Here is a 26,872-nt window from a genome sequence, read left to right as displayed (position 1 = left end):
AGTCTCTGCAAAGCACAGCGAAGCAAAGCACCGTAAACTCTGTCCAGGAAACTGCCTCTAGTCACTGGGGATGTTCCCGGGGAGAAGGACGGAAAGGGATAATGGCCTGTGATGAAGATGGCGCCTTGCTGTGGTGACGTGGGCCTGGTTACTAAGAGCACGTCCTGACAGAAATAATGAGGAACTTAATGAGAATCTGTTTCTTAATCCCTAAAGAAATCAGAATTTCAACTGTTTATGCCCTTCTATAATCATAAAAACCAAGAATTTCAACAGCCATTTAGATGGGTAAGAGCATCACAGAAAAACTTAGGTAAATTCAGGAAAATCTGTTTTCAATACACTTTTTAGAAAGAAACATTGTGTATGTTCCTTTTATAAAAGACCCAAAGCTGTGAATCATCTTGTTTTGGGGGGTGGTTTTCTAGCTTTCCTGTAAATATAATAATATACATGCATCCATCTCCTAAAAGTGGCCACCAAGGCTTTGACCTTTTCAAAAGTTCATTACCTGGAATGAGTATTCAAGCCAATACCAAGTTTTGTGGCATACGGACACTGCACAGTGATGCGTCAGTAAACTACCAGGTTTATTACGACAACAAACTTAGCATTGAGTGAAATGTAGTAACGCTTCTGAAGATCTCAGGTCCGTGTGCAAGCAGACAGCCCCAAGCCCACGGCTCTCAGTCAGGGCCCCTGCTCTTCGCTCCAACTGCAACCACGTGGCAGACCTCCACGTCGGCCCCCAGCTTCCGCAGCTCGTCCAGCCAGATCATCTGCTTCTGCGACAGACGGTCGTTGGGGCCTTTGACTTCCACCAGCTGGGAGGTGAGTTTTAAAGTTAGTAGCATCTTACTGAGACGGAAGAGCCATGCATAGAAGCTGCAGGAGTTTTCACTGCCCACTGTTTAAGAGGCTCACACTACTGCACAGCTGTGCTGATACACACAGAACAACTTCAGACATACATGAAATTCATAGAAACCTTCATGTTCTGCAGAAACTAGACAGTTCTTCCCAGAGAATTAGTAAATTGATTCTTAATACAGCAGCTGAAAGATAGTTTTAAAGCATGCGGTGGATTATTACTCTCCTGCTGAAAACCCTTCAATTACTTTCTGTTGCATCTGCAATTAAATCCAGACAACTTGCCGTGACCTACAAACCTGCACCACCCGGCCCCTGCCAGCCACGCCAAAGCCGCCTCAGTTCCTGAGACAGACGACTTCCGCCCAGCCGGAAGGGCCTCCCCTCTGCCTGGGACGTCTCTCCCTGCATCCCATGTCTGATGACTCGTCCTTCAATGTCAGCTTAAATTCACCTCTAGGTGGGCCCCTTCCTGTGCACTTCTGTCAGGGTGTTTATCATAAGACAGAACCGCTCGTTACATATCAGCTCCAGGAAAGCAGGGGACTGTCAGTTCTGTCCACTGCAGATTACTGAGATTCAAACATACCAATAGAAACTCTCCAAAATGAAGTACAGAACAAAATATTTAATAAATGAACATTTCAGCAGCCTAATAGGAGCTTAGAGTCCCCAAAGAGAAGAGAAAAACATTTGAAGAAATAATGGCCAAAAAACTTTCAAATTTGATGGAAACTATAAACCCAAAGATCCAAGAAGCTCAATGAACGCCAAGCACAGAACCATAAAGAACACTACACTGAGAAACGTCATAATTCAGCTGCATAATCAGTGGGAAAAGGAGCATCTTCAAAGCAGCCAGAATTTTTAAAAGCCAGAGAGGAAAGACTGCAGATTTCTCATTGGAAACAATGCCAGCTGGACAACAGTGGACCAGTATCTTCAGGTACTGGGGGAAAATGTCAACAATTCTTTGTCCAGAGGAAGTATCTTTCAAAGACAGACTTAAAAGTCTTACAATATAGGGGAGAATGTATACCTCAAGTGGTAGAGCACATGCTTAGCATGCACGAGGTCCTGGGTTCAGTCCCCAGTACCTTCTTTAAAAATAAATAAACCTAGTTACTCCCCCAAGATAAAAAATAATTAAGGAATACAATAATAAATAAAGTATTTTTTTAAGTCTTACAATATATAAAACCTAAATAATTCATTACTAGCAGACTTCCATTTCAAGAACTGTTAAAGGAAGTTCTTCAATCAGGAAGAGAATGACAATACATGGAACTCTAGATCTATGTAAAGGAATAACAAATGTCACTCTTTGTATTGACATGAGTAAATATATAGACCCATTAGTCAACTGCAGAAAGCAAATATAATTGTGTTGCAGAGTTGATAACAGTCAAGGTATAATGTACACACAGCACGAAGTCTGGGAGAGGAGACATAAAAATGCACTGTTGTAAGGTTCTCTGTGTTACACATGTACTAGCACAACATCACTTAAAGGTGGGTGAGATACACACTGTAAACACCAATGCAACCGCTTGAAACATAGCAAAGAGTTACAGCTAACAAGCCAACAAAGGGACAAAACGCAGTCTTTAAAAAAAAAAGGCAGAGAAAATAAGAGCTGAGATAAATAAACAACCATCAAGGTGGTAGGTTTGAAACCAGACATGGATACCATCACATTACATGTAAATGTTCCAAATACCCAATTAAGAGGCAAAGGTGTCAATTAGATTAAAAAGTAAGACTCAGATATATGCTGCCTACGAGAGTGTAACTCACACATTAATATAAAGATAAAAGAAGTTAAAAAGTAAAAAAAAAAAAGAAAAAGTATTACATTAACACTAACCAACGAAAAGTGGAGTGGCTATAAATTAGTATCAGTCGATTTCAGAGCAAAGAACATCCCCAGGAAAAAAGGAAGGTCATTTCATAATGAGATCGAGTTCGATTCATCAAGGAGACATGACAATCCTGAAAGTCTATACACTGAATAAGAAGCTTCCCAGTGGATGAAGAAAATGCTGACAGAACCGCAGAGAGAAAGACTCAAATCCACAACCGCAGAGACATCCTGTGACACCAGAAGCCTGACCACTGGAGAACAGATCAGCTGGACTCTGTCCAAATGTAAAACTTCCACTCTTCAGAAGATACTAGTTAGACAGTGAGATGGCAAGTCACAGACTGGATGAGACAGATGTGATAAAGAACTGGTACTCAGAACTCAGTCACACGGGAACCGCCAGCCTGCGCCGGGCAGAGGGTGAGACCAGGGTGAGGCGGGTGCGAGCCGGCCTGCAGCGCCAGGGGGTGCTCACTCGGTGAGAACACAGCCCCCGACCATCCTGGCCCCTGGCGTTCACGCCCCAAGGGAGCCCCTCCCTCTGAGTGGGGCTGGACCCAGGGCCTCAATGTAACAGCAGACACAGCAGAGGTGACGGCCGTGCCTCTGAGGCCGGGGCTGAGGGGCTGACTTCTGTGGGGCTCACACCCCGCTCCGCTCCCTCACCTGCCCTGGTAAGACCAGCCACCTGGCAGAGCGGCCCACACGCCAGCACTCAGCCCAGGGCCCTGGCCCTCCGTCCAGGGGCTCTCAAGTTCAGTCTTGCCAACAACCATGCAAGAAATGCCTAGACCGTGGCCTCTGATTAAGTTCATCATAAAACTACACAGGTGACTTTCCATTCCAGCTCAACTGACCTTACAGCAGTGACTCCGGGAGTTCCACACCACCAGGTCAGGCAGGCCCCCTCGGCAGTGTCGCAAGTCTGTGGCAAGTCGCCGGCACACGCCGCTGAGGACGGGGCCCCCCAGGCAGGAAACCAGGTCCTGAACACAAGACACAGGGACAGTCAGCCACTCCATCCTTCCCAGGATCAGAGACGACGAGACCGGCGCATCAGTCAACAGAAACAGAGGCTGAGGCCCCGGGGTGGTTCGTCTGCCGCTGCGGGGACTCCGGAGCTGCCAGCTTGGGGCTGCCAGTCTCCCCATGCTGCTGCCCAGTCAGGAAGCTCCCAGGGGCAGCCGAGGAAGAGGGAATTTGGAGGAAACAGGATGGGATGGTGCTGACCACAGAGCCACCAGTCACACAGACAGGGACGGCGTCCTCCCTCCGGGGACCACAGGTCAGGAGAAGGGAAGCCACCAAATACATGGGGCAGGTTTGTGCCTGTTTACTGATCCCGTCAGTGACGGAGGCACGCGGGCTGGGAGACCAGACACATGCACACACATGCCCCCGTGTCCGTGCACGTGTGCACGCAGGTGTGTGCATGAGGAGCTACTACTTTCTGACCGAATTCAGCCTGCACAGTTTCACCTGGGCTTGCTGAAGAGAAGCGAAGCGGTCCCAGCTGACAACGGAAGCCGCCCTGCCCTCCTGGGCCTTCCACGCAGCCGCCACCCAGGCCCGCAGGCTCTCAGCCGGGGCGCTGTGAATCTGCTGCAGCCTGGCCTCGAAGGCTGGCGCCCTGCTCGCGAAGAAACCGTCGGTGCACAGGTCCAGGGGGCCCGCCTGTGCGAGGGAGAATGAGCTGTCACCCCGGGGCCTGGAGGGGCCCGTCCGGGGCAGTCAGAACACTCAAGACCCACCCGATTTAGAAACTGGCCAACCTGATTAAGTAGATGCATTCTTTTCTCACGAGATATGTACAAATTGCAGAAGTCATCTAACACAAAAGCACTGATTATACTGGTTTTTCAGAGTAGTAGCCTGCAGAAAGAGCTTTTAGTTTACTTGGAAGTCCCAGCAGGGACACGTGAGATGGACGTGGGGGCGCCAGGCCCTGACAGGTGGGCGCTGAAGAACTTACACTAGACATTTCAGATGGGACAACTGCAGTAAAACAGGCTTGAAGTTTAAAACTTAACATACATTTAAAATTCTATGAATCAGATTTTGAAATTAAAAGCTACTCTTATGGGAATTGGCACCACGATCTCTAAGACTGTGACAAGGGGCAGGTTTCTGACGCCGCAGACACGGGGCACGCAGGTGGGTGTGAGCCACTCAAGTGCAGGAGCCGCTGGTGGCCTGGAAACGTGGCTTGCTGACCTGGTAGGCGTTTCTGAAGACGTCTGGTACCCCATCCATGAAGATGACGTCCCACAGGAGGAGGCCGTACAGCGTGCTGAAGGTGGACCCCTCCCCGTGGATCCCTGAGACGGTCACACACACAGAAGGAAAATCAACTGTTAGTTTTTTAACAACCACCACCGTGTCCCACTGCCTACTTAATGTGAAGAAAGTAACAGGAATATTTTAGACTCAAGTGCAAACGGTGTTTTCGTGCCGTCCCCAGCTCGTTGCTTTTACATTATACGCTTATACGCAGAAGCCTTATGTAAGGGCGCAGATCTTAGTAAGCATGGAAAAATTCAAATGCACGTTTCAGAGCCACAGAGCAGCAGTTCTCAAACTAGTGGAAAAACCTAAGGAACGAGTTTAAAACTAAATAAAAAGAGATTGTCCCTCTGGCTTTGGGGGTTCAATTCAGAGGGTCTGGGTGGGGAGTCCCTTGAGGAGCTCTGATGCAGGGGCCCCTGGCCCCACTTGAAAAGGCTTCCGGGAAGGGGTACGACAGAGGAAGCCGAGCATCCGGGAGCCTGTGCCCTCTGACTGCCAGGTTGGTCCCTGTTCCCCTCATCCACCCAGCACTCCTCCACTTTGGACTGAACTCTGCACCACGTTTCTACACCTTGGGGTTTTAGAGACCGTCCATGTCAGGGACGACCTCGTTCAGACCCCCTCCCCACACCGCATCCCAACCACACCAACCAGGTGGTGACCTCAGACAGGCCCGTCTCAGACCCCAGGACACCTGAATGTCATGGCAGGGTCAAGAGGGGACACGGCACAGCACACAGACCTGCCACCCAGAGCCTGTCCTGCTCAGCCTTTCTCCCCGCCTGACCCCACAGCCCCTAAGCAGGCTGGCGGGGGCGCTCCTCTGGCTTCTGGTCACAGGTCAGGTGCAGCACAGGACGAGGGATAGAGCCAGGTACCAGTCCCGCGTCCCAGCACAGCTGAGACAGCCGGAGCCACGGGCAGGAGCCGCGTGCAGGGCCCAGTCCCCTGGGCTGTCCCCCAGCTGAGGCTGCACTGTGCTGTCGCCCCACCCACATCCATTGGCTCCGCCCCACATCCCTGCTCCCTATCTCTGTGACTCAAAGGAACAGCAGGACCTACTCAGGCCTCGTCCCCTGCAGAGCCACTAGTCACAGGGACAGCGACGGTGTCCTCCCTCCAGGGAGGGAGGGCACTGGAATCCCAGGGGTGGCCTGGCCAAGGTGACGCTGGGACAGGACCTGCCGTCTGCTTTCTGACCGGGAGCATGTCCAGTCAGGGACACTGGACGTGAGCATCCCCAGACCTAAGCGGTCTAGTGAGCATCGTGTTGTGGGGTCGAATCATGTTGCAGGAGACCCTTCTGAGTAACTGAGAAACCAACTCCCCTGAGGGGCCTGAGGCCACCCCTCACCCACCCTCCCCCAGACCAAAGGCCGACAGCAGGGTCCCGCTGTGCCCGGGCAGCCACTGTAATAAAGAAACATACACCTTATATAAAAAATTCACATTCCGGAATTGTCCGCCCGTCTCTCGAGCTCAAGGCTAAACTGAAGCATTTCACTGTGCTCGGCTCCCAGCCCGTCTGCCACCTACCAAGGGGACAGGGCACCAACTACCCACGTGGGCCTGAGCCTTCACTCCCCGATTTTGTTTCTAACCTTCGGGGTCTGTGGCATCTCTGTCTCTGCTGGCACTTGCATCTCCCCCAGAGCATCTCCCTCCCATGTAAGGGACAGAGGCATCCCGCAGATTCACCTGAACCTTTACTTGAATACTCAGCAGACAGACACCCGTCCTGCAGTGGCATTTTGTGATCCTCACTTATCTGAGTGGGCACACTACACGCCAGTGAAATCATGTCCTGATTTTCATGTATGTGACAAGATCTGAGTGACCTTCAACCTAGAGACCCCTCAGCACAGACACAGGGAATCCTGTCTGGACGCAAGGACAGAATGGAGGGGCCCTCGGAAGTGACCATGGGAGCCAATGTCCGGGTTGGCTTCCAACATCTGGGGGACAGGGCAGTGCACAGGGGAGGCACTGGCACGGCCACCGGCTCCCTCCAGGTGTGGCTCCGGGACGGCGCCCCAGGTGGTGGGAGGGGAGCTGGAGGCTGCTCCCGCCACTAAGAGGGGATACAGGGGACAAAGGCTCTGGGAGGAAGCAAGGACATAGGATTTGGGGTCCAAGCTCCTCACAGCTGGCATGTGCAGCCCCTCCTGGACCAGGGACGTTGATTAAGTTCTCTGAGGTTCCAAGTGTGTCTGACAGCTATGGCCGGTCTCTGACCACTTCACCTTTACCCCCAAGTAGCAGGGACCCCGAGTGCCTTCACTGGCCCTCCTCCCAGTCCACAGCCGCTGATGAGAGGCTCCCAATTCTCGGAACTGGGCAGGATTAATCCCCACTCAGGCTCTACGTGTTTCAGAAAATGGCCTTGGAATGAAACCTACAGCGTCTGAAACAGAGAGGCTGCCAAGCAGCCCAGAAAGAGGGCCGGGGGCACCCGTCCAGTCCCTCTGCGTGCCTGCCCAACGCACAGAAAGATCTCGCCAGCGGCTCAAGGAACCAAGTCCCCCTCAACCCCAGAGCTGCAGCCCTCACATGCGCACACCTGCACACAGGCACACACGCTCCTCTCCTGACAATAAAAAGAAACCAAGTGCAACAGGCAGAGGGCAGCCTGGCTCAGTAGTAACAAGTGACATCTCTCTCAGGGGTTCACATCCAGCAGAGGAGCCACCGTTTACTATGAGGTCCCAGGTCCCAAAAGACCTGCCGCAAAGACAGGCGGAGCAGGAGGGGCGAGGGGGCCGCCACCCGGTTCTTGGGGAGGAAGATGCAGACAGCTCCGACCCTGACTGATTCTCCTCCCACGCGTGGGATGGAGAGCTCACTCCACAAGGAACTCAAATCACTGGTCCTTCAACACCTGCCCTGCCCCGGTGCCACATCACCCCGGGACCTGGTCCCCTTCCAGAGGCAGCCAGGCCCGGCTCCCACCTTCTCTAACGGGCTGGGTTATCCGGCAGCATCTCGTCCTCCGCCCTTTCCTGCCCTCCCTCCTGGCCTAACATGAGCTCCCTGAGAGCAAACCCGGCCTTGCTGGGTCCCAGTATCCCTCCCAGGCATCAGGCTGGGCGGCGGGCGCAGGGAGGGAGGCAGGCAGCAGGGCTCTTTTTCACACCCTCCCAGGCCAGCAGCATCTCCCGCAGGGACAGGGCAGGGCCTCGGCACCACCCCTGCAGACAACCACCACACGATGACCGGGCTACGGGGACTGCCTTACCTTGGTCGAAGCCGCAGCATCTGTAATGGGCCAGCGCCAGCTCTTCCACGGAGCACAGCACCGCAGCGGGGGCGGCCCCCCCGGCCTCCATCACGAAAATGGACTTGCCCATCCCGTGCTGCGGGCACAGCCGGCCTGTGATGGTCACCTGGACGGTAGCCAGAGAATGTCCATCAGCCTCTCTTCAGCTTCAGCCCCTGCAAACCCCGCCCTGGTGTCCTGGGGACACACTGTCCTACGCCCCCCCACACGGCCACCCATTCATAGCAGAGCGCAGGGCCGTGTGACCCACATTCTGGTGCCGGTGAGGATGCAGGTAGGTCACTTGCCCGGCTCAGAGCTGCTCTCCAGGGTCCTGACCGAGCAGATGGGCCTGGCAAAGACCATGAGCTGCTGACTCAGAAGTTTAGAGTCACCACCCTGCTCCGGAGGGAACCACCCCCAGCCAGCCTGCCCCCCAGGCAGGAGATGCGGGTGTGAGAACAGGTCACCGTAGGTCCCCATGCACGACAGGTGGGAGTGGCTCCCACGTCTATGAGAAAGTGGGCACTCAAACCTGTACTTAGGCTGCTTCCACTCAGGAAAACCCTGCGAACGCATCTGAAGGGCCCGGAGAGCATCGACTTACGTGCCTGACGTCCTCCACGGTCATCTCTGGAAGCTGACGGAGGAGATGCCTGTACTTCTGGCAGCTCGGGGACTCCCGCAGGCGCACGGCTCTCTGACACAGTGACAGACGGTGTCCCGTTCTCACGTCCGGGTCCGCCAGCCCTTCCGCGATGCACCTGATAGCCTGGTAGAGAGCACAGTCCCCATCAGGCTCCCTTCATTTCATGTGACAGGAAACCCTGCTGTTAATTAACTATTCATCTTGCTAATTAGCAATGGGCTGAGCCGCACTCCAGAGATGAGGACGTCTCTGTGGGTCTCATGCTGGCACTTTTCATGCAGAGACAAGCACAGAGCCGACTGCAAAGGTCTGCAGCACAGGCGGCCGAGCTCCCAACACTGACTTCTGCTCATGCACGTGGATGTGGCCGACCCCAGCTGCCCCACCTGCAGAACACGGGGGTAGTCGGGGATGCCTGGGACAGGGAGACGGGGGAGAGACCCGGCACGGGGTCCCCAGGGGCCACTTGGGGGCTCGGGATGCAGAGGGTGAGCGTCTGCAGGGCACGGTCCAGGCTCCCATCACCTCCCAGTCCCAGGTGAGTCTCACGTGCAGGCAGGAACCACGGAGTTGTTCCGGACGCCTCACTTACAGGGAGAAGGATCTTAGGTTTGAAGGGGTTATGTGTTTTCTAAGGTTACTCAAAGTTGGACAAATAAACAAAATACTGAAAACCACAATGAGATACGACTTCACACCGCCTAGGATGACGGCAGTCAGAAAAACGGAAAACAACACATGCTGGCAAGGATCAGGGAGAAACTGGAACCCTAGTGCACAGCTGGCAGCAACGTAAAAATGGTTCAAATACTGGGAAAGACAGTTTGGCAGTTCCTCAAAAAGTGGAATCTCAGAAACAGAGGGCAGGGTTTTGACTGTGTGGGGGCAGGGAGGGTGCCCCTAACCCCTGAGTTGTGCAGTGGTCACCTACATAACCAACGCCACTGAACTCTACGCCCAGAGATAGTTAAAATGGCAAGTTTGATTTGTTATATATACACTTCCTACAATAAAAAAATAAAGAGTTAAAAAAAACTCTGAAAATCAGTAAGGATCAGGCCATCGGGAGTGGCGCGGTCAAGAGGACGGGGGCAGAGGGAACGAGCCCCTGCCGGCGGTGCTGTGAGCCCCGCGGGGGCTGGGCCAGCGCAGCGAGCAATGGCCCCAGGCAGCTGTGCCTGGCAGGCCTGAGCCTCTGCTGGTGGGAGCTCTCCCTGGAGAGAAGGAAGGGAAGGGTCAGGAGATGACAAAGATGATGAGCGTGGCCAGGAAGGTCTTTGGGAAAAGGTTACAAGGAACTAGGATTTTCCATCAGTCTCAAAAATCCCCGCTGGGAGCGAACGCGCCTGTAAGCAGATCTGCGAACGAGGGGGACATCTATAAATTCTTCGGAACCTTGACTTCAACGGAGGAAACGGGCAGCATGAACACACCCTCTCTGCACGTGGGTGAGGGGCCCCCACGGGACGGAGGCTCCACGCCTGCCTCCGGGAGAGAAAACAGCCCTCACTGGTTGGAGACCTCCAGGGAACAAGGCACCTTTCAGTTTAGGGCAGTGAAAAGAGCGTGTCACCTTCCACACCCATGGTCAGTTTTTCCGCCACTACATCACCCTGATTCACTGAATGCGCCACTGAGAAAAACAAAGCTCCCAGAGACACAGTGCCCTCTGTGCAGCACCAACACCAGGCTGGCAGGGAGCTGCTGGACCATGGGTGGCTGCACAAAGAGCCCCTGTGGCCTCCTTGGAGGGGCCCGCCTCGCTTGGCCCCCTAGATCCCTGCATGGAGAACCCCGGGCCAGGAGGAGAGTTTCCCAGTGGGAAAGAGCATCCTTCATCCACCTTTGCACCAGGAGGCCCTGAGCAATGAGGGAACGAGTCCACCACTTCCAAAGAGGAAGCGCCTTCCCTGGAAGTGCCTGCCTGGAGGCGGAGACGTCTGGGGCTTCAGCTCCCTTAACTGCTAGAACCTTCACTCCCGAGTCCCCACCTGTCCGCCAACCACGGGGCGAGGAGGCGGGAGCCTCCTGCCCTGCTGGAACGCTGGTGTTCGCACCCTGCTGTGTCTTCTGGGGTTGGGAAGACATGGACAAAGCAGAATGTCTAAAAACCAACATTCTAATCACATTGAGGTTTTTAAGGTATTAACAGTTTGCTGTATTTTTTAAATTTATGCAAAACTGAGACAAGGCAGATCTCGCTGCTGAGTACCGGCTCCGGGCGCTTCAGGTGCTGGTGTAAGTTGAGAGCCAGTCGGTCCCACCACCGGCCTCTGCTGTCGGGACAGTACACCCTCTGGGACAAGAGGTTTTCAAGTTCCTGGACGGCTTCCTGTTGCAACAACAACAAAGGAAGTTCGTTAGACTCCTGCATGCCAAGAACTGTAATTACATAGAGTAGTCAGTAAAACCAGGGAAGCACATTTACGAAGCATTCCTTTCCATTTTAATGAGGCCACGGCCCAGGACAGACAGGCGGGGCCCTGGGAGGTCCCTCTACAGTGGCCCGAGCTCCCTGAGGTGCCCTGGGGTCTCCCAGGCCAGCTGGAGATCTGTGAACACCGCACGGCCGTCTCTGCAAAGCAGGTGAGCGGTGCAGGCCGCGCAGGGGCTGGTCCTGGGCAGGAGCCCACATGCTCCTGGGCACCCCACTGGGCCCAGGGCCAACGCCTGGAGGAACCGGGGAGGGAGCAGGACAGTAATGGGGGGTCTTCATCCAAACACGCCACCATAACAGGGAGACTTTCCAGCCTGGCTCTGCACACAAACTGGTCACGCTTTTACTTTCATCTTCTGTGGTTCAGAAAAATGCACAGACCCTCCTATACACACGTGGAAGTTCACACAGTCCCCAAAGCCAATCTCATGGATCCCCTTGGGGGTTCAGGTCCTGGACCCCTCTGTCTATCTCCCGGGCAATGCGGCAGGCGGGACAGCAGGTCCTCATTGCGCTGCAGCACGCTGACCGGACACGCAGGAAAGCGAGGGCCAGGCTGGCCCCTCCTCAGCTGGTCTCCAATCCATCAGGAACAGCCGGGGGCGTGGCCTGTGGGCTCACCTGGTACCTGTGAAGTCTCTGCAGAATTTCCACAGTTCGGGACAAAATCCTGGTATAAACCCAGCCAACTGTGAAACATCGGAGAAAGAGCGGTAAACGCTCGTGGTACCTGAAACAAAGGTGGACACCAGCAGTTCAGGGATTTGGTGTATGTGTCGTAAGACAATCGTGAGACGTGACAGAGTGGACTGAATTCCTCCCTTTTAAGAAGACACATTCAAAATGCTGCCTGTTGTGGACAATTTCCTCACCTCAAATCTACATTCTTACAGCCTCCTGCCACTTCCGTGGTCACCCAGATAGGGGTGGGAACCGAGAAGTCGGCAAACACCAGCCTTCGGGCCACACGCAGCCCTGCAACCTGATCTTATATGAACTAAAGCAATTCCCACACTTCTAAATGGTTAAAATAGTCAAAAGGAGAAAAACAGTCTGTGGCACATGAGAGCTACATGAAACTCACATCTCTGTGTCCACAAATTCACGTGCACTGGAACAGAGCCCCGCCCACTGGCTCGGGGAGGGAGGGGGGCTGGGGGCCACGGCTGCTTCCACATCAGGATGAGTGGACGGACAGACGGACAGCCAAGCTGACCCGCAGGCCCTTCAAGGAAGGAGTCCACCAACCTCTGTCCTGTAGTAACCTAACTTCCTGGCTGTGGGTTCTTTTTTTCCTTCATGAGGAAAATCACCACTTGTTTCAACCACTTGTTTTGCCATTTGGTCTAAGAAACGTTAACAAATTTATCTAAAAGATCTTAAGAAAATCCCCCAATGTGCACGCACGTCATGGGCAGTAAGTCTACCCTGGTTATCTCATTTCTAGAAAGGCCTTTAAGTAAATGGCTCAAGTTTGTCTGAATTACACCCAAGCAAAATATGGACAAAATATTCAGTTATTTTCTCTCACCAGTAAAGGCTGTTTTCCTGGCTATGGCTTTTAAGTCCATATTCCTTCTATGCAGACTTTTGTCTTAAATTTTTTTTGGAGATATTTAATACTACTCATTTTTCTCATCACTATGTAACAAGAAAGGGAAAACTTTCTTACCCATACAGAATAAGTTGAACCTTTATTAAACCAAAAAAATGTGCCGTGTACTTGCACTTTTGCAGTAAACGTTCAATTCTGTTTCCTTTTTCAGAAGAACACCCGCTTGAATTTCCACTGGATGGACACACCCAGCACCCTCCCTGCTGCTGGGTCCCCCCGTGTAAATTCACTGACCACGGGGAGGTACATAAAAGTCACTCCAGACCTTCAGACCCCCTGCCATCACACACGGCACCTGGGCTCCATGGGAAGCAGGCAGGAAGTTCAACTCCACTCGCTGGTTGGACCACAGAACAAAAGGCACATGATCTTCCCTGAGAAAACCACCCAAAGTGGTCAGAACAGCTCAGTCAATCAGGAAATTGGACGTGGATGTGAGAACAGCCTCACCTCAGGGAAGGATGGTTCTTCAGTCGGTCCCAGTCCTGCTGTGCAACCTGGGAGAGCTTCCTGGCCTCCTCCCAGGCCCCGCGGGCCATGGCAGCGGCGATGTCACTCAGCGCGTGCACAGCTGTGGCATACCTGCAGGAGAGCACGCGCCCCGTTTCCCATGTGGACCGGCGCGGACATGGAGAGTTCCACATCCTCCCCATCACACCCAATTCTGAAGGGCAAAAGCGTGCTTTGGGAGACACGAGGGTCAAATTCTATCTGAGAAATCATTGGAAGAATTCATCCAGGCCACTTGACCAGACAGAAAGACATTCACCACATCCTACGACATAATGAATGGAACACAGGCCAGCTCTTCCTTTCTGACTTCAGGTACCCATTCCTTCATTCTTTCAGCAGTTTGACAGCAAGAATGTCACCAGATGACTGACTTCAGAACTACACAAATGTAGATCTGGTGCTTTAATCACTCAGTCAGAGGGAGCCAGAGGGATGCTGCCCAGGCTGAGAGGATTATGTGGGATTTTCAAAAATAACTTCAGGGACACTCTTGGGGAGACGGCAGTGCTGAAACGTTACGAAACCGCTTAACTGAAGAAAGACTATTTCTCACTACCTCTTTAGACGCCAAGAACAAAGACCTCTGCCCAGTGATTCGATCACACTTCGAGCACACAGTCCTTGTGTTCTGGACTCACACTTAGAAGAAAAAGCACAGAACCAATACCACTAAATAAGAGGAAAACAAGCTGCCTCTACACGCGAAAACCTGCTCGTGGAGGCTTCGATCTAGGTCTCGCAACAGGTGACTGGATGAGTCTAAGGTGGATAAGAAGAGAGAACTCCATAGGGAGAGGCTCCTGGAGGCCAGCCGGGCCCACTGGAGCCCCCCAACCCAGCCCCACCACCATCAGGAGCATTGGCACAACCCCCCCACCGGCACCCGGCCTTGCAGCCCGAACCCAGCCCCCCGTCAGGAGCCCGTGGAGACCAGCGCCATCCCTGTCACGCCTCATCTTCCCAAGACCTCCGTCTCCAGCAGTACAGTCACCAACCCCCCCAACGCTAACTGGAACCACCAAGCCAGGAGCAGCGTCCCTTCCACACCCCAACCTCTGGCCCCTGTCCCCAGCCTTCTTTCAACCTGGCTGAGAACACGGCCCCCCTGCTGCCCGCTCGGTGGGGATGGCTCTTCTCACTCTAGGAGAGACAGATGGAGTCTTCCTTCCTTCCCATGGCTGCTTCCAGACCACCCTGCCCTCCCTGAAAGCCCCCACCCCTCAGAAGCCCAAGCCTCCTCTGTGCAGGCTTCTGGTGGTCCCTGCCTTGTTCTCCATGATGACAGCGTCCACGAGGGTGAGAAGCAAGTGGTTCCCCCACCTCTTCATGGATGACCATGTGCCTGGGCCATGCAGACCTTCTGTCCCCAATGGACTGCATCCCCCTCAAGACCCTGCCTTCAAGCATCTTGTCCACTGATCACCCCTGCCAATATGTCCAGCTTGCTCACTGCAGGCTGCAACTCCCCCTTCACTAGGACCCTGACCTGGGGGCCAGCCTCACCACGCCCACTGCCCCAACTACGAGCATCTCCTGGCCTGTGGGCCCACAGACCCCACCCAGGGCAAGTAGTCCCCGCTCCTCGGCGAACACACACTAGCCATCAGTCCCACCCTGGACCCAGCTCCCTGAATCGTGCTGAAGCAGGAAGATGATGGGACAGGCTGACTACATACACTTGAACTCGAGACCAGATTCAAATGAGCACTTGCCCCCATACTTGGGACCAGCCCCGAGGGGCTGGGACCCAAACCTCCCAGGTTAAGTCAGCCTTCCTGCAGCTTCTCCTGCTGCCCCCGCCCCTTAGTCCATGGGATGCCCTTGTAGCATGTGCAACAGACCACTCACCTGCATAAACCCCTCCAATGGCTCCCCACCCACTCTCAAAGCATCACTCAGTAAGCTCACTAGGGCCCTGAGGCCGAGTGTCCCCGACCCGCATTCCTGTCCACCTCCCCCTTCACTGTTGCCCCCAGGGCTCTCCCAATCCCTCCAGCTGGCAGCCCTGTCCTGCCCCCAGGCCTGCGCATGCACCCCCACAGAGCCTGGACACGGGCACCTAGACCTCTGTGGGACCAGCACCTCATTCTCAGGCCTCAGCCCAAACGTCGCCTCTCCAGGGACCCTCGGCTTCAACCTCCACAGTAGAACTTCTCCAGCCTGCCCATGGTTACCAGATGATTGTGTACTTGCTAGCTCCCCAGTAAGACATACTCCCAGGGTGGCAAAGACCCTCTGTTCCTGCTGCAACTCCACCACCCAGGCAGGTACTCGACACTTAATCCCTGTGCACTGAACACATGAGAGAACAGAAAAGAAAGGACAAATGAGTCAAGTACCCAGGCGGCCAGAAATGTTTCTTGGGGCAGGTATCATGTCACGGGTGTTGGAGAACTACCCTTCCTGAAGGCAGTCAAACCCAGTTTCATTTACATGTTAAGGCCCTTTGCACAACAAAAGGAGTTTTAGTTATTTTTAATACTCACAGGATGTATATACTTTCTAAAAAGAATGAGTGATGGTTGACTTTTCTCTCACTAGCCTCCCCCCTTTTGAACTTGTCAACCTGGTTCTGTCAGTCGTAGAACTAAGAAGTCACCTCTGTAGACACACGGTAATGGTGACGACTGTAACACTGACTAAGATGTGCAACGCGGTCCCCCTGGGCCCGGCTCTCAGCGTGTCTGTGGGGCTATAATATTATTCCCTCCATTTTACAGACGAGGAAACTGGGGCACAGAGGGTTTCACGGTTCATTAGTACAGATACTGGAACTTGGCTTCAGAGTTCTAACAACAGAGAACAGCGTAAAGTCACTAAAAACAAGAAGGAAAAAGGACATGAGACAACAGAAGACAGAGTGAAGAGGAAATAGTAGAAGATTTGATGAAAAAAGTTATTCCAATTGAACACAAATAAAGAAACTGAACTTTCTGAGAACTAAGGCCAAATGGGCTAAAATCAGTGTATCCTGACCGTGCTTAGATTCAGTAATTTCAATAACTTAACTTTTTAAAGCACACACTATACAGCACTTAAACAAGTTTCCTAAAATCAAATGTCAGAACCAATTTCAGTTGAATTTGAGTCATAAACCTTAAAGAATCAAAGTGACATTTTAGGAAATTCAAATTTTTCTTATGAAAGATTTCTTTTAGGAAATCCAAGTATTTTTTTCCTGTAAAACCTATTCCATTTTTTCCTTTTCTTTTTTCTTTTTTTTTTTTTACCAAAACCGACTTTGGACAGTCAAACCAAACATTCGCTAAATCCATGCACCCAAAGAGATGAGCGACAATTTCTAGTATCGTGTGCAGGATTCCAGAACATACTACACAAGTTAATAAGTAGCTTTATTTGAAGTGTTATTACTAGAAACACATGCACCTTCAGATGTGTTCATACCAACAGCATACAGGGCAGGTTTGTCCAAATGTCTGTATTTAAAAAACGTTTCCTGCCAAAGCTATTTGGAAACATAAACCAGGGGAAAATTCTGTAGCTCTAACTCAAAACTCATTTGTTTTGGCAAACTTAAGCTAAGCACATGTCTCCATGTTCCTTAGCGTCTTGGAAACGTATACAAGTGAGGCAGAAAAGCAACAAAAACCAAAAACTTCAAATGTTATTTTGGCTGTGAACTCACGTTTCTATGGGAGATGGCAAAAAATAATAGTAAAACCTTCTACGTGAATTAACAATACACACCCTCTTCAGCATTTATCGTCTGTAGACTTTTTAATGATGGCCATTCTGATTGGTGTCAGGGGATTCCTCAATGAAGTTTTGATTTGCATTTTCTCTGATAATTAGCAATACTGAGCATTTTCTCATGTGCCTACTGGCCATTTGTATGTCTTCGCTGGGGAACTGCTTGTTTAGGTCTTCTGCCTGACTATACTTCAATTAAAAAAAATACACAAATTTTCTACTGAGCAAACAGGATCTTACCTGATGAGATCATCTCGATCTTGGAAGATTCGGGTTTTCCGATTGATGGTGTACCTGGGAAACTCCACTCGGCCGAGACTGACCAGCAGCACCGTGGACAGCTCTCCCTGACCCCCACAGGCGGCGTCCTCATCCTCCACTGTGTCAGTGGGCGAGAACAGCAGCAGGACCCGGGAGAACACCGCCCTGGGGCCTTTGCAGACTCTCAGGGCCCGTCCCGCCAGGTCTTTAGCTCTGAAAAACACACCATGTGGAAATAACTGTCTGGTTTCTAAGCATTTGGAGAGCAGCTTTTACAAAACATTTAAAGCTACGTGGCATTCATTACTCTATACGCCTGAAGGAAATCTATCACTCTGGCTGTGTGATGTTGAGGCATTTCTTGACCTCTCTGGGCTCAGAGCCCAACCAGAAACCCGGTGAGGAGTAAATGGAATTACATCTGCAAACGATCTCACACATTGCTGCCTCAATGAAAGAGCAGGACAGGGCTTAACCTGGTCCTGAACATGTGAAATACCAGGGAAACACATAAAAGCGTTACCTATTTGTCACTAGCAACGCTCAATTCTTGACTTGAGTGACAGCTTAGATTAAATCATGTATGTTTATTTAAAATGTCATTACAAAAGGCTCTCGGTAAGGCAGCACGTTAAATCCAGGGCCCTCTGGCTCTACACCTTGGCCACCACACAGAGCAGGGTCTCCAGGCAGAGGCACCATAATTCTATCCTGGGGGCGGGGGCGGTGGGGGAGGTGCGGACCCCCCACGCACTGGAGGCTGCTCAGCTGCAGCCTGGCCTCTGCTCACGAGATGCCATAGCACCCACTCCCCATCCTGGTCATGACAATAAAAATACTTCCATGCGATGCTGGAGGTCCCCTGGAGGACAAAACCACATCAGCTGAGAACCACTGATGCAGTGGAAGAGCTCACACTTTCCTATCCTCCCAGGAGCTACTCAACCAAAAGTAGTGCTGCACCCCTGGGGATATAGAGATTCGTGCCACTGTCAGAGCCGTGAGGTCACAGGGTGGCAGTCCCCTCACACCACCGTGTGAGTGAGACCCATCACTCAACAGAAACCGATACAAAGCACCCCCTTGCTCCCCCTCCATGCAGAGCCCCAATGGTGTCCCAGTGGACCAGGACTCCAGGCTGCAGAAGGATGCCCTGAACATGGTAAAATGAACGGCTGCTACCTCCAAGGATTAAGAAAGTAAATAATGGGCCTCTTTCTGCTTCCTTGTGATCACAGCAGAGTAAGATAATCAGGTATCGCTCTCCTTTGGAGCCGTCAGAGACACTGAGACTCCACTACTGGGCCCCATGACTACATGAAGAAATAAAGCAAAATTTTAAAGGACACTGTCCATCCGCAGACAAACGGATAAAGAAGATGTGGTATATACAGACAACGGAAAAGTACGCAGCCATGGAGAATAAAGTCTTCCATGTGCAACAACGGGGATGGATCTAGAGATGATTATAGTTACTGAATTAAGTCAGAGAGAGTCAGATACTACATGTTACCACTTATTTGTGGAATCTAAAAACCAAAGCAAATGAATGTATATAACAAAGCAGAAATGAGTCGCAGATAAAGAAAACAAACTAGTGGTTACCAGCAGGGTGAGGGAAGTGGGGAAGGGCCAGTCAGGAGCATGGGATTAGAGCTACAAACTACTCTGTATAAACAGATAAGCAACGAGGATATACTGCACAGCACAGGGAAATACAGCCATTATTTTATAATAACTTTAAATGGAATATAATCTATAAAAGTACTGAACGATTGTGCTGTACACCTGAAACAAATATAAAATTGTTAATCAACTACACTTCAATATAAAAAAAATTTAAGGATAGTGATTTTAGTGCAACTAAATTATCCTTGGGGATCTCATTTTCCTCCAACTCCAAAGTCAGTGGTAAAAATGTTCATCTTTATTCTTTGTATCTCTGCTTATAGGCTACGTGCTTATACTGAGAGAGGGCTGCTAATCTAACGTGCCCTTACTTAAAATGTGACTTATACGATGACCATAAAGTACTTAAGAAATACAATTAGATAAAGAAACGGCTTAGAAGACACTTGATATGCCATGGGGATGAGGGTTTTATAATCCTGAGTCAATTAATTATAATTATATAATTTATTTAAATTTTTTTAATGTACAGTGTATATTTTCTAAGGTGTTGGCAGTGACGTTTTTCTTAGTGAGGTACGCCTTATTTATCCTTGTTTAATCAAAGGTCAGTATTTGAAGTGTCTTCCCCACAAGGATGGGCTCTTGGCACAGAACAGCTCAATGTTTTACACACACATGTATTACACAAAATAAACAGTGACATTGTTTTAAATTGTTTTCAAAAGCATTATCTCATTTCATCCTCAACAACTCCAGAAAGTAGGTTCCTAGACTAACATTGATATGGTTATATTTTACACATAACATGGGCAGAAGAAATAAATTCTAACAATTTTTACAATCTTCCCCAATCTGCAACAGCTGAAGAGTTTTAGAAGGACAAAGGAAACCACCCAGAGTTTCTGATAAATTTTTGTTTTAAACTTAAGAGAAACTACATATTAGTATTGACAGATTATGTTTCAATAAAAAGTTTACTAAAATAAAAATGTGACTGAATAGTTTATGCTTGAATACTGTAAGAACAGCAGTTAAAACTGCATTTTTCTTGAATAATAAAATACCAGATGCGCCAATGGCCTAGTGCCTCTATTCTCCTGCCTCCTGACTTTTCTTGCTCCCAGAAATCAGGATGGTATTACAAGAACCAGGAATTATAAACCAAGAAAGAATTCAGTCTTTATAATTAAGGTTCTCTGCGTTCTCAATCTAACTGTGACTGAGAACGATTACAATATGAAAACATGTACCATCATTATAGTAAGTTCATACATGCTGTCAACATTTTAAATGTTTCTACGGTAACCAGAGCCACAAAACCTTTTTAAGATCACAGCACCGACGCCAGGCTGGTTCCTGCCCCAAGTGCAGACCGAACGCTGTTTGGCCAGTTTGAGAAAGGCGTCCACCAGCTGCTGCTTCTGCCCGCTGTGATTAGCCAGGTGGAAGGTCTTTGCCAGGGTTTTTAGTTCAGGGGCAGAAAGTAGCTCGAGCACTTCAGAGAGTTCTTGCAACTCAGATTCTGAAATATATATTTAAAAAAAAGTTAAAAGTAGTTTTAAAGAATCTGACTAATTTCTCACTTTATTTACTTTAAGAAAAAGCTTAGTTACATGCAAATAAAATGCAATGCTACTGTGATTTTTCTTTGCCAAGTCAACTGTTAAAAAATATGGCGCATAGATATCTCATAAAAGTTAAAAACAACAGAACTTCTCACTGACAAGTAAAGGAAGATCTGAATAAAATAAAGATCCCCGTGGAGAGCTGTCACGGTTTGGGCGTCCTCCTTAAAAGCTCACTACGAACCCCCGGCGGGACCTCTCCAAAGCTGGTCAGAGAGCTGGCTGCTCACTGGCTCCCACCTCTCTGCACAGGCCTCAGCTGGGGCCTGTCTGTGGGTCCACTCAGTCCGCATCCCCACTGAAGTCAGGCTACTGGGGGGTCCAGGCCACTTAGGGCAGGGCCAGCCTCCTTGTTCACAAGTACCTCCTGGGTGTCCACCACCTGCTGGGTACCACTGCAGCGCCTGCAGTGAACAACCACATCCCTGCCCCCCAGGCAGTGCACTGCTCAGCATCACAGACGCCTGTCTGCTCGTGATAACTGCCACAGAGAAAAGCAAAGCTGGGGAGGCAAACTGGACTGGATGTGGCAGAGAGGTGGCAGCACCCAACTCAGAGCAGACACAGGTGACACGGAGCAGAGCTGGAAGAAATGAGGGGTGAGTTGAGGGGCAGCAGGCAAGAGGGTCTGAAACAGGGGGCACTCAGCAAGAACCCCCAGGAGAGCAGCGTGGCCACAGCAGAGGGAGAGGGACTGTCAAGCCCCCCATCCCTCCCCTCACAGGGCTGTGCAGACCATGAGAGGGACCCGGGCAGGACTGAGGGCAACAGAGGGCATCTGGTTTTGTTGTTTAAAGGTCATTTAAAGGGAAGGCAAGGCTCACCTGGTGTCAATCTGCATCTGATCTTCTGAGTCAGGTGGGGATGTGAGTTCCCAAGTGACCTGGTGGCACTGACGTGAGGAATCCTGGGTCCCACTGCCTGAACACTCACACCCACCAAGCCCCCAGGCCTCCCCACGACTGTCCTCATCTCCCAAGCCAGGCCCTCCAGTCACCCTAACTTCATCACAACTCTGCTGCACGGAAACCGGCTGGCTCTAGCTTGAGTCGCTTATTTCAGCCTAAGCTGTCAGCAGCTCGAACCTAGGACTCTCATCTTTCATCCTCTTTATGCCTACGTGTCCAGGACAATATTGTTCTCAATGCAGGTGGGTACGTAACAAATGGTACCGATGAGATGACCAAGGTTATCGCATAGTCACAGGGGCTGAAATCAATCACACAATTCTTGAGGCAATCCACCTTTGAATTATAAGAGCTGTATGTGTGTGCCTGTCAGGGTCCACAAAGATACTAGCTTCCAACAACCAGCTTTGTTCTGTCATAAAGACGAGGGGTCTGGGTGAGACGGTCAACGTCTTGCTGGAAGGGGAGCTGGGAGGGATGTTCCTTCCGTGGACCCAGCCACACATCTATCCCCAGGTGACCTTACGGGCCTACACCTGAGACTGTTCAGAAACCAGCAGGAGACAGAGGGTGGAGGGATAAACTGGGGGTTTGGGATTTGGAGATACAAACTACTATATATAAAAGAGATAAACAACAAGGATCTACTATATAGCACAGGGAACTATATTTAACATCTTCTAATAATCTATAATGAAAAAGAATATGAAAAGGAATATATATATATATAAAAAACTGAATCACTACGCTGTACACCAAAAATTAACACAACATTGTAAATTAACTATATGTCAGTTTAAAAAAAGAAAGAAAAACCAGCAGCAATCTTTCGTTATCCTGGGAGTCTTAATCCAGGTGAAGAATGGCTTCAACATAACAGGAATCATTTTAAAAACTCAATTTAAAAAAACACACACAATTACTATCTATCAGGCACCAATTGGGAGCTGACACCAGACTAATATCACCCTCATCATGCAGAAACTCAATTCTTCGAGTCATATTTTCATTTTCCATTCCCTTTGGCTGATCGTACCTGTCTGCAGGAAGCCTGCTTGCTGCAGTTCTTGGACCACAGGTGTTAAGTCGGGGGCAATCTCTTCATATTCCAATTTATTCATCTTAATCCAGCTGAATTTACGTTGAAACAGTCTTACATATAACTTCTGACCATTGGCTGCAATAAAGTTGAAAAAAACTGTGAAAAATATTCTATTTCTTCTCAAAAACAACATATAGTATCATTTGCTTTTTTCAGCTGAGGTGAGTAAAATAGACTTGAATAGAAATACACATACACTGACTCAACTGATCTTCCAAGAAAATCAATTTCTTCCTTTGGAAGACGTAATTTATTTCAAATACAAAATCTCCTGAGGATGTCTCCTTGTCCTGTGTGCCTGTCACCACAGGACAGGAGGAGGACCAGGATGGAAAGCCAGCCCTGCCCCTCTCCCAATTGTGCAAGCCTCTGGAACTTACTGAGACATCCTTTTCTCTTCTGTTACAAAAAAAAAGGGGTGTGGGGGACAGTAACACCATCTTCCCAAAGTTGGTAAAAAAAAAAAATTGGACAAGATAAGGTATTCAATGATTAATGGATAAAACATAAAAAAGTTCCAAAATTGGAATGATTATTGGCCATTTAAAAACTTCTAAAAAGGGAATCCTCCTACACTCTTGGTGGGAATGTAAATTGGTGCAGCCTCATTGGAGGACAGAATGGAGGTTCCTTAAAAAACTGGAGTTACCATATGATCCAGCAATCCCACTCCTGGGCTTATATCTGGAAGAGATTCTCATTTGAAAAGATACCTGCACCCCAATGTTCACAAGAGCACTATTTACAAAAGCCAAGACATGGAAGCAACCTAAATGTCCATTGACAGATGACTAGATAAAAAAGACGTGGTATATTTATACAATGGAATATTACTCAGCCATAAAAAGAATGAAATAATGCCATTTGCAGCAACATGGACCTAGAGATTATCATACTAAGTGAAGTCAAGTCAGAGAAAGATAAATATCATGTATCACTTATATGTGGAATCTAAAAAAAAAATACAAATGAACTTACTTACAAAACAGAAACAGGCTCACAGACACAGAAAACAAACTTATGGTTACCAAAGGGGAAAGGGAAGAAGGGTAAATTAGGAGTTTGGGATTTGCAGATACACACTACTATATATAAAATAGATAAACAGCAAGGTCCTACTGTGTAGCACAGGGAGCTACATTCAATATCGTGTAATAACCTATAATGCAAAAATATATGTATGTGTAAAAAATCACTATGCTGTACACCTGAAATTTACATGACATTGTAATTCAACTATACTTCAATTAAAAAGAAAATAAATAAAATAAAAGGTAGAGTCCAGGCAATTAAAATATTGTTGGAAGAAAAAACAGGCCCCAATGTACCTTGGTTTGTTTTTTCCTGTATTTTATCTTATTTTCATTGTTGAGGAAATGGCGTGCAAAAACAAGAAAACCACCTAATAAGCTTGATTATATGCTCCAAATGCAAAGTATGCTTTTCTAAGTCACACTGTTGCTTTTCTCCTCATCCGGGAAAAGCCGTTTTATAAGCATCAAAAAAAAAAAAAATAAGACAAATAGCTGCTTCCATGACAACCCAAGTACAGCCTGTAAGGGTGATACTGTGGGAGCAGACACCAGGCACAAAGTCTTGTCTATTTTACACACGTATCCTTCTCCAGCTGAACCCTGTAGTAGGCGCTGAGTCCCACGTGTACTCCCAGGGGACTCCCCAAACCACACTGACTCCTCGTGGTCCTTGGATGACAGCCCATCACCTCCCAGACCAAATCAGGACAGCAAGCAGGAAACCAAACCTTCCAAGCAAACATGCTCCAGATACCTGATAATTGGTAAAACTGAGTTACAATTCCTTTCTCCTGCTCATCAAAGAGCATTCTGTCATCTTCGTTCTCAAACACGGCATTCAGCACCACCAGGAAACTCCTAAGGTAGTAAGGGTGATTCGGTGGTGCTAGGCTTGTTACACCAGGAACATCCCAGACTGACCCCTGCTCCGAAGACATTCTGGGAGTGATTTCATTCTCTAAGCCACTGGCACGTTCCAGAGGACATTCTTGGCTGTGACTCCATTTCGAAGCATTGGTTGTAGGACTATGAGATTTTGCCTCCCAGTGTGACAGCTGTGTTTCAGCTTCTGAAAGGGCAGTCACTTTGACCTCTTCACAACTGCCTGCCTCACGTATTTCATCACTTTCACCAGCTACTCCTGCCAGATTCTCCTGCTTTGCAAGACTGTCTTCTGAAATAGACTGTAATTTACTTCCAAGAGTTAAATCCGGTGACAATAACCCGGGGGTGGTATCTGAGAAATCAGGGGTGAGTGTGGATATCCCACATTCCCGGGCAGACTCTTGGCTTTCAGCATCCATTATTTCAGTGTCTTCTACAGTACATTCGGGAGTCCTTGATTCCTTAAGAGAATCACTGGTAAACATGTTTTCCTTTTGAGAACTATTCTCCAGAAGTTGATCCTGGTCCTCCATCTCTGAACAGTTGTCAACCAGGCTCTTAACCGCTGTGGCTGAGGAACTCTGTGGACTCTGATTGGCAAATCGCTCATTCTCATCTAAAGACCTTTTAGCCTTCATGTATCTTCTGGACAATTTAGATGACAGGCTTCCCAGAGGGACGATTTTGACATTACGATCTCTTGTCTCATCTTGAGTTTTGCTCACCAAGTCTCTGTTACTTTTAAAGTAGGGGCTGGTCTGCTGTTTTGTGCCTGTTTTTGCTGAGTCACTTTGGCCAGGGGTTAAATTTATCTTAGATGGTGACAACTTCTCTGGCGTTACATCTTCTAAGGCAATATTGGTTAAATCTACCGTGGAAGCCTTTGAACTGAAGCCAGTGTGCCCTGGCTCACCTGCAGTGATGTCGTCATCGTCAGCACACATTTCATCCAGGTGCCGGTTCAAGTCATATCTTGGCACCATTTTACTACAAACCGGACAGGTGAGTTTTGCAGGCGGTACATTGTTAAAAAACGAAATAATCGAGTTAGATTCATTTTTTTTAGTTTTGCTGGTTGATAAACTTCTACGAGGTCTTTTTTTGGAGGATTTCCCTCCGGACATCATGAGTATTAGACAAGCTGGGTGTTTCGAAGGGTAAAGCACAGGATATCACTGGGGAAAGAGAGCGATGCTTGGCTTTTACTTCCGTGTCTTGAAATTAAAAAAAGCGGGACTCTATTGGACCTCATGTTATTCATTTAGTCGATCTCGTCTTCCTACAAAACACACGTGGATTAACAATATTTTTATGCATTCAACAACAGAGGGGAAAGGTCTAAAGCATGCAATGCCAGGATCTCTTGGGACAGAGGACCGAGGCCCTACCCCCAGCTCTGCATGCAACCTCAGTGCGTCCCTCAGCCATAACAGCGATGGGCCTCGTGGGGACAAGTTTTAAGGCCACTCTCTTCAAAGTCAGCCGTTTTATTTTTTTTTCCAATTGTTTGACTCTGCAAAAATCAGAAGGCACCAACGGACAGCCAACCCATCCCTATGGTGCCCTGAGTGAAGACAAGTCAGCTTAGATATATGATGGACAAAAGTCTCACTGCCTAAGACTCCAAGCAGTGAGAGGATAAAGTCAGCCGTTTTAAAAAGGGAACACTGGACTATTTCAGGTCCTTATTGAAAACCACTGCATCAGTCAGCCTTTTCCCTCACAGGCCTGCACAAAGATGCGCCCTGAGTTCCGGGCATCGGTCCACGGGCTTGGAGCCCGCCGCAGCCCCGGCCTCCGAACCTGACGCTCGGGCTGAGCTCAGCCGGCTCTGCCAGCGGGGCCGCGTCCGCGCACCGGGACGCGCACCAGCCCGCCCGCCCTCCTCCTTCCGCAACTTCCCACCCCCTCTCCCCATCTCTCACTCCCCTCACCACCTCTCGCGCACCAGGCCCCGCCGCCTGCCCTGCTTCCCCGGCCCCGCGCGCGGGAGACCCGGGCCGGCCTCCCTGCACCTCCTACCGCCTCCGCGCGCCAGGCATTCCCAGCCGATCCCCGCGGCGCGGCTCGGCTCGCACAGGCTCGGCCAGCAGAGGCCCGAGTGATCGATCGCCCATTCCCTCCCGCCTGCCCTCGCGGGAGACTCCAGCACCTCAGGCCCTTCGCACGTGGAGAGGCGGGAGCTCCCTGGAGGTGGACAGGATGCGGGTCGGGGAGAATTGGG

General features: G+C 49.8%; 1 protein-coding gene and 1 non-coding gene across 4 annotated transcripts; both read right to left on the bottom strand.

Moving 5' to 3' along the window:
* Positions 1 to 569: 569 nt before the first annotated feature.
* FAN1 (FANCD2 and FANCI associated nuclease 1) lies at positions 570 to 26,732 on the bottom strand. 3 transcript variants are annotated; one of them, XM_032469091.1, is made up of 14 exons: positions 26,586 to 26,732; positions 24,518 to 25,927; positions 22,664 to 22,804; positions 20,415 to 20,616; positions 17,442 to 17,675; positions 13,428 to 13,559; positions 11,984 to 12,092; positions 11,138 to 11,257; positions 8,884 to 9,048; positions 8,256 to 8,403; positions 4,949 to 5,052; positions 4,214 to 4,408; positions 3,592 to 3,720; positions 570 to 824 (listed from the first exon to the last, which is right to left on the bottom strand). In XM_032469091.1, exons 2-14 carry the CDS (start codon positions 25,773 to 25,775, stop codon positions 687 to 689), a joined length of 3,075 nt encoding a protein of 1,024 aa, XP_032324982.1. In that variant the 5' UTR covers positions 25,776 to 25,927; positions 26,586 to 26,732; the 3' UTR covers positions 570 to 686. The 3 variants fall into 3 exon arrangements, with proteins under 3 accessions (XP_032324982.1, XP_032324983.1, XP_032324984.1); XM_032469092.1 differs by having other exon boundaries at positions 26,597 to 26,686; XM_032469093.1 differs by having other exon boundaries at positions 26,583 to 26,606.
* LOC116660318 lies at positions 26,150 to 26,298 on the bottom strand. Its single transcript, XR_004315772.1, has one exon. It is a non-coding gene; the product is annotated as a small nucleolar RNA SNORA79 (small nucleolar RNA).
* Positions 26,733 to 26,872: the final 140 nt, after the last annotated feature.

This window comes from Camelus ferus, chromosome 27 (genome assembly GCF_009834535.1).
Source record: "Camelus ferus isolate YT-003-E chromosome 27, BCGSAC_Cfer_1.0, whole genome shotgun sequence".
In the NCBI taxonomy this organism is placed as follows: domain Eukaryota; kingdom Metazoa; phylum Chordata; class Mammalia; order Artiodactyla; family Camelidae; genus Camelus; species Camelus ferus.
This window is presented reverse-complemented; position numbering and strand designations above follow the sequence as displayed.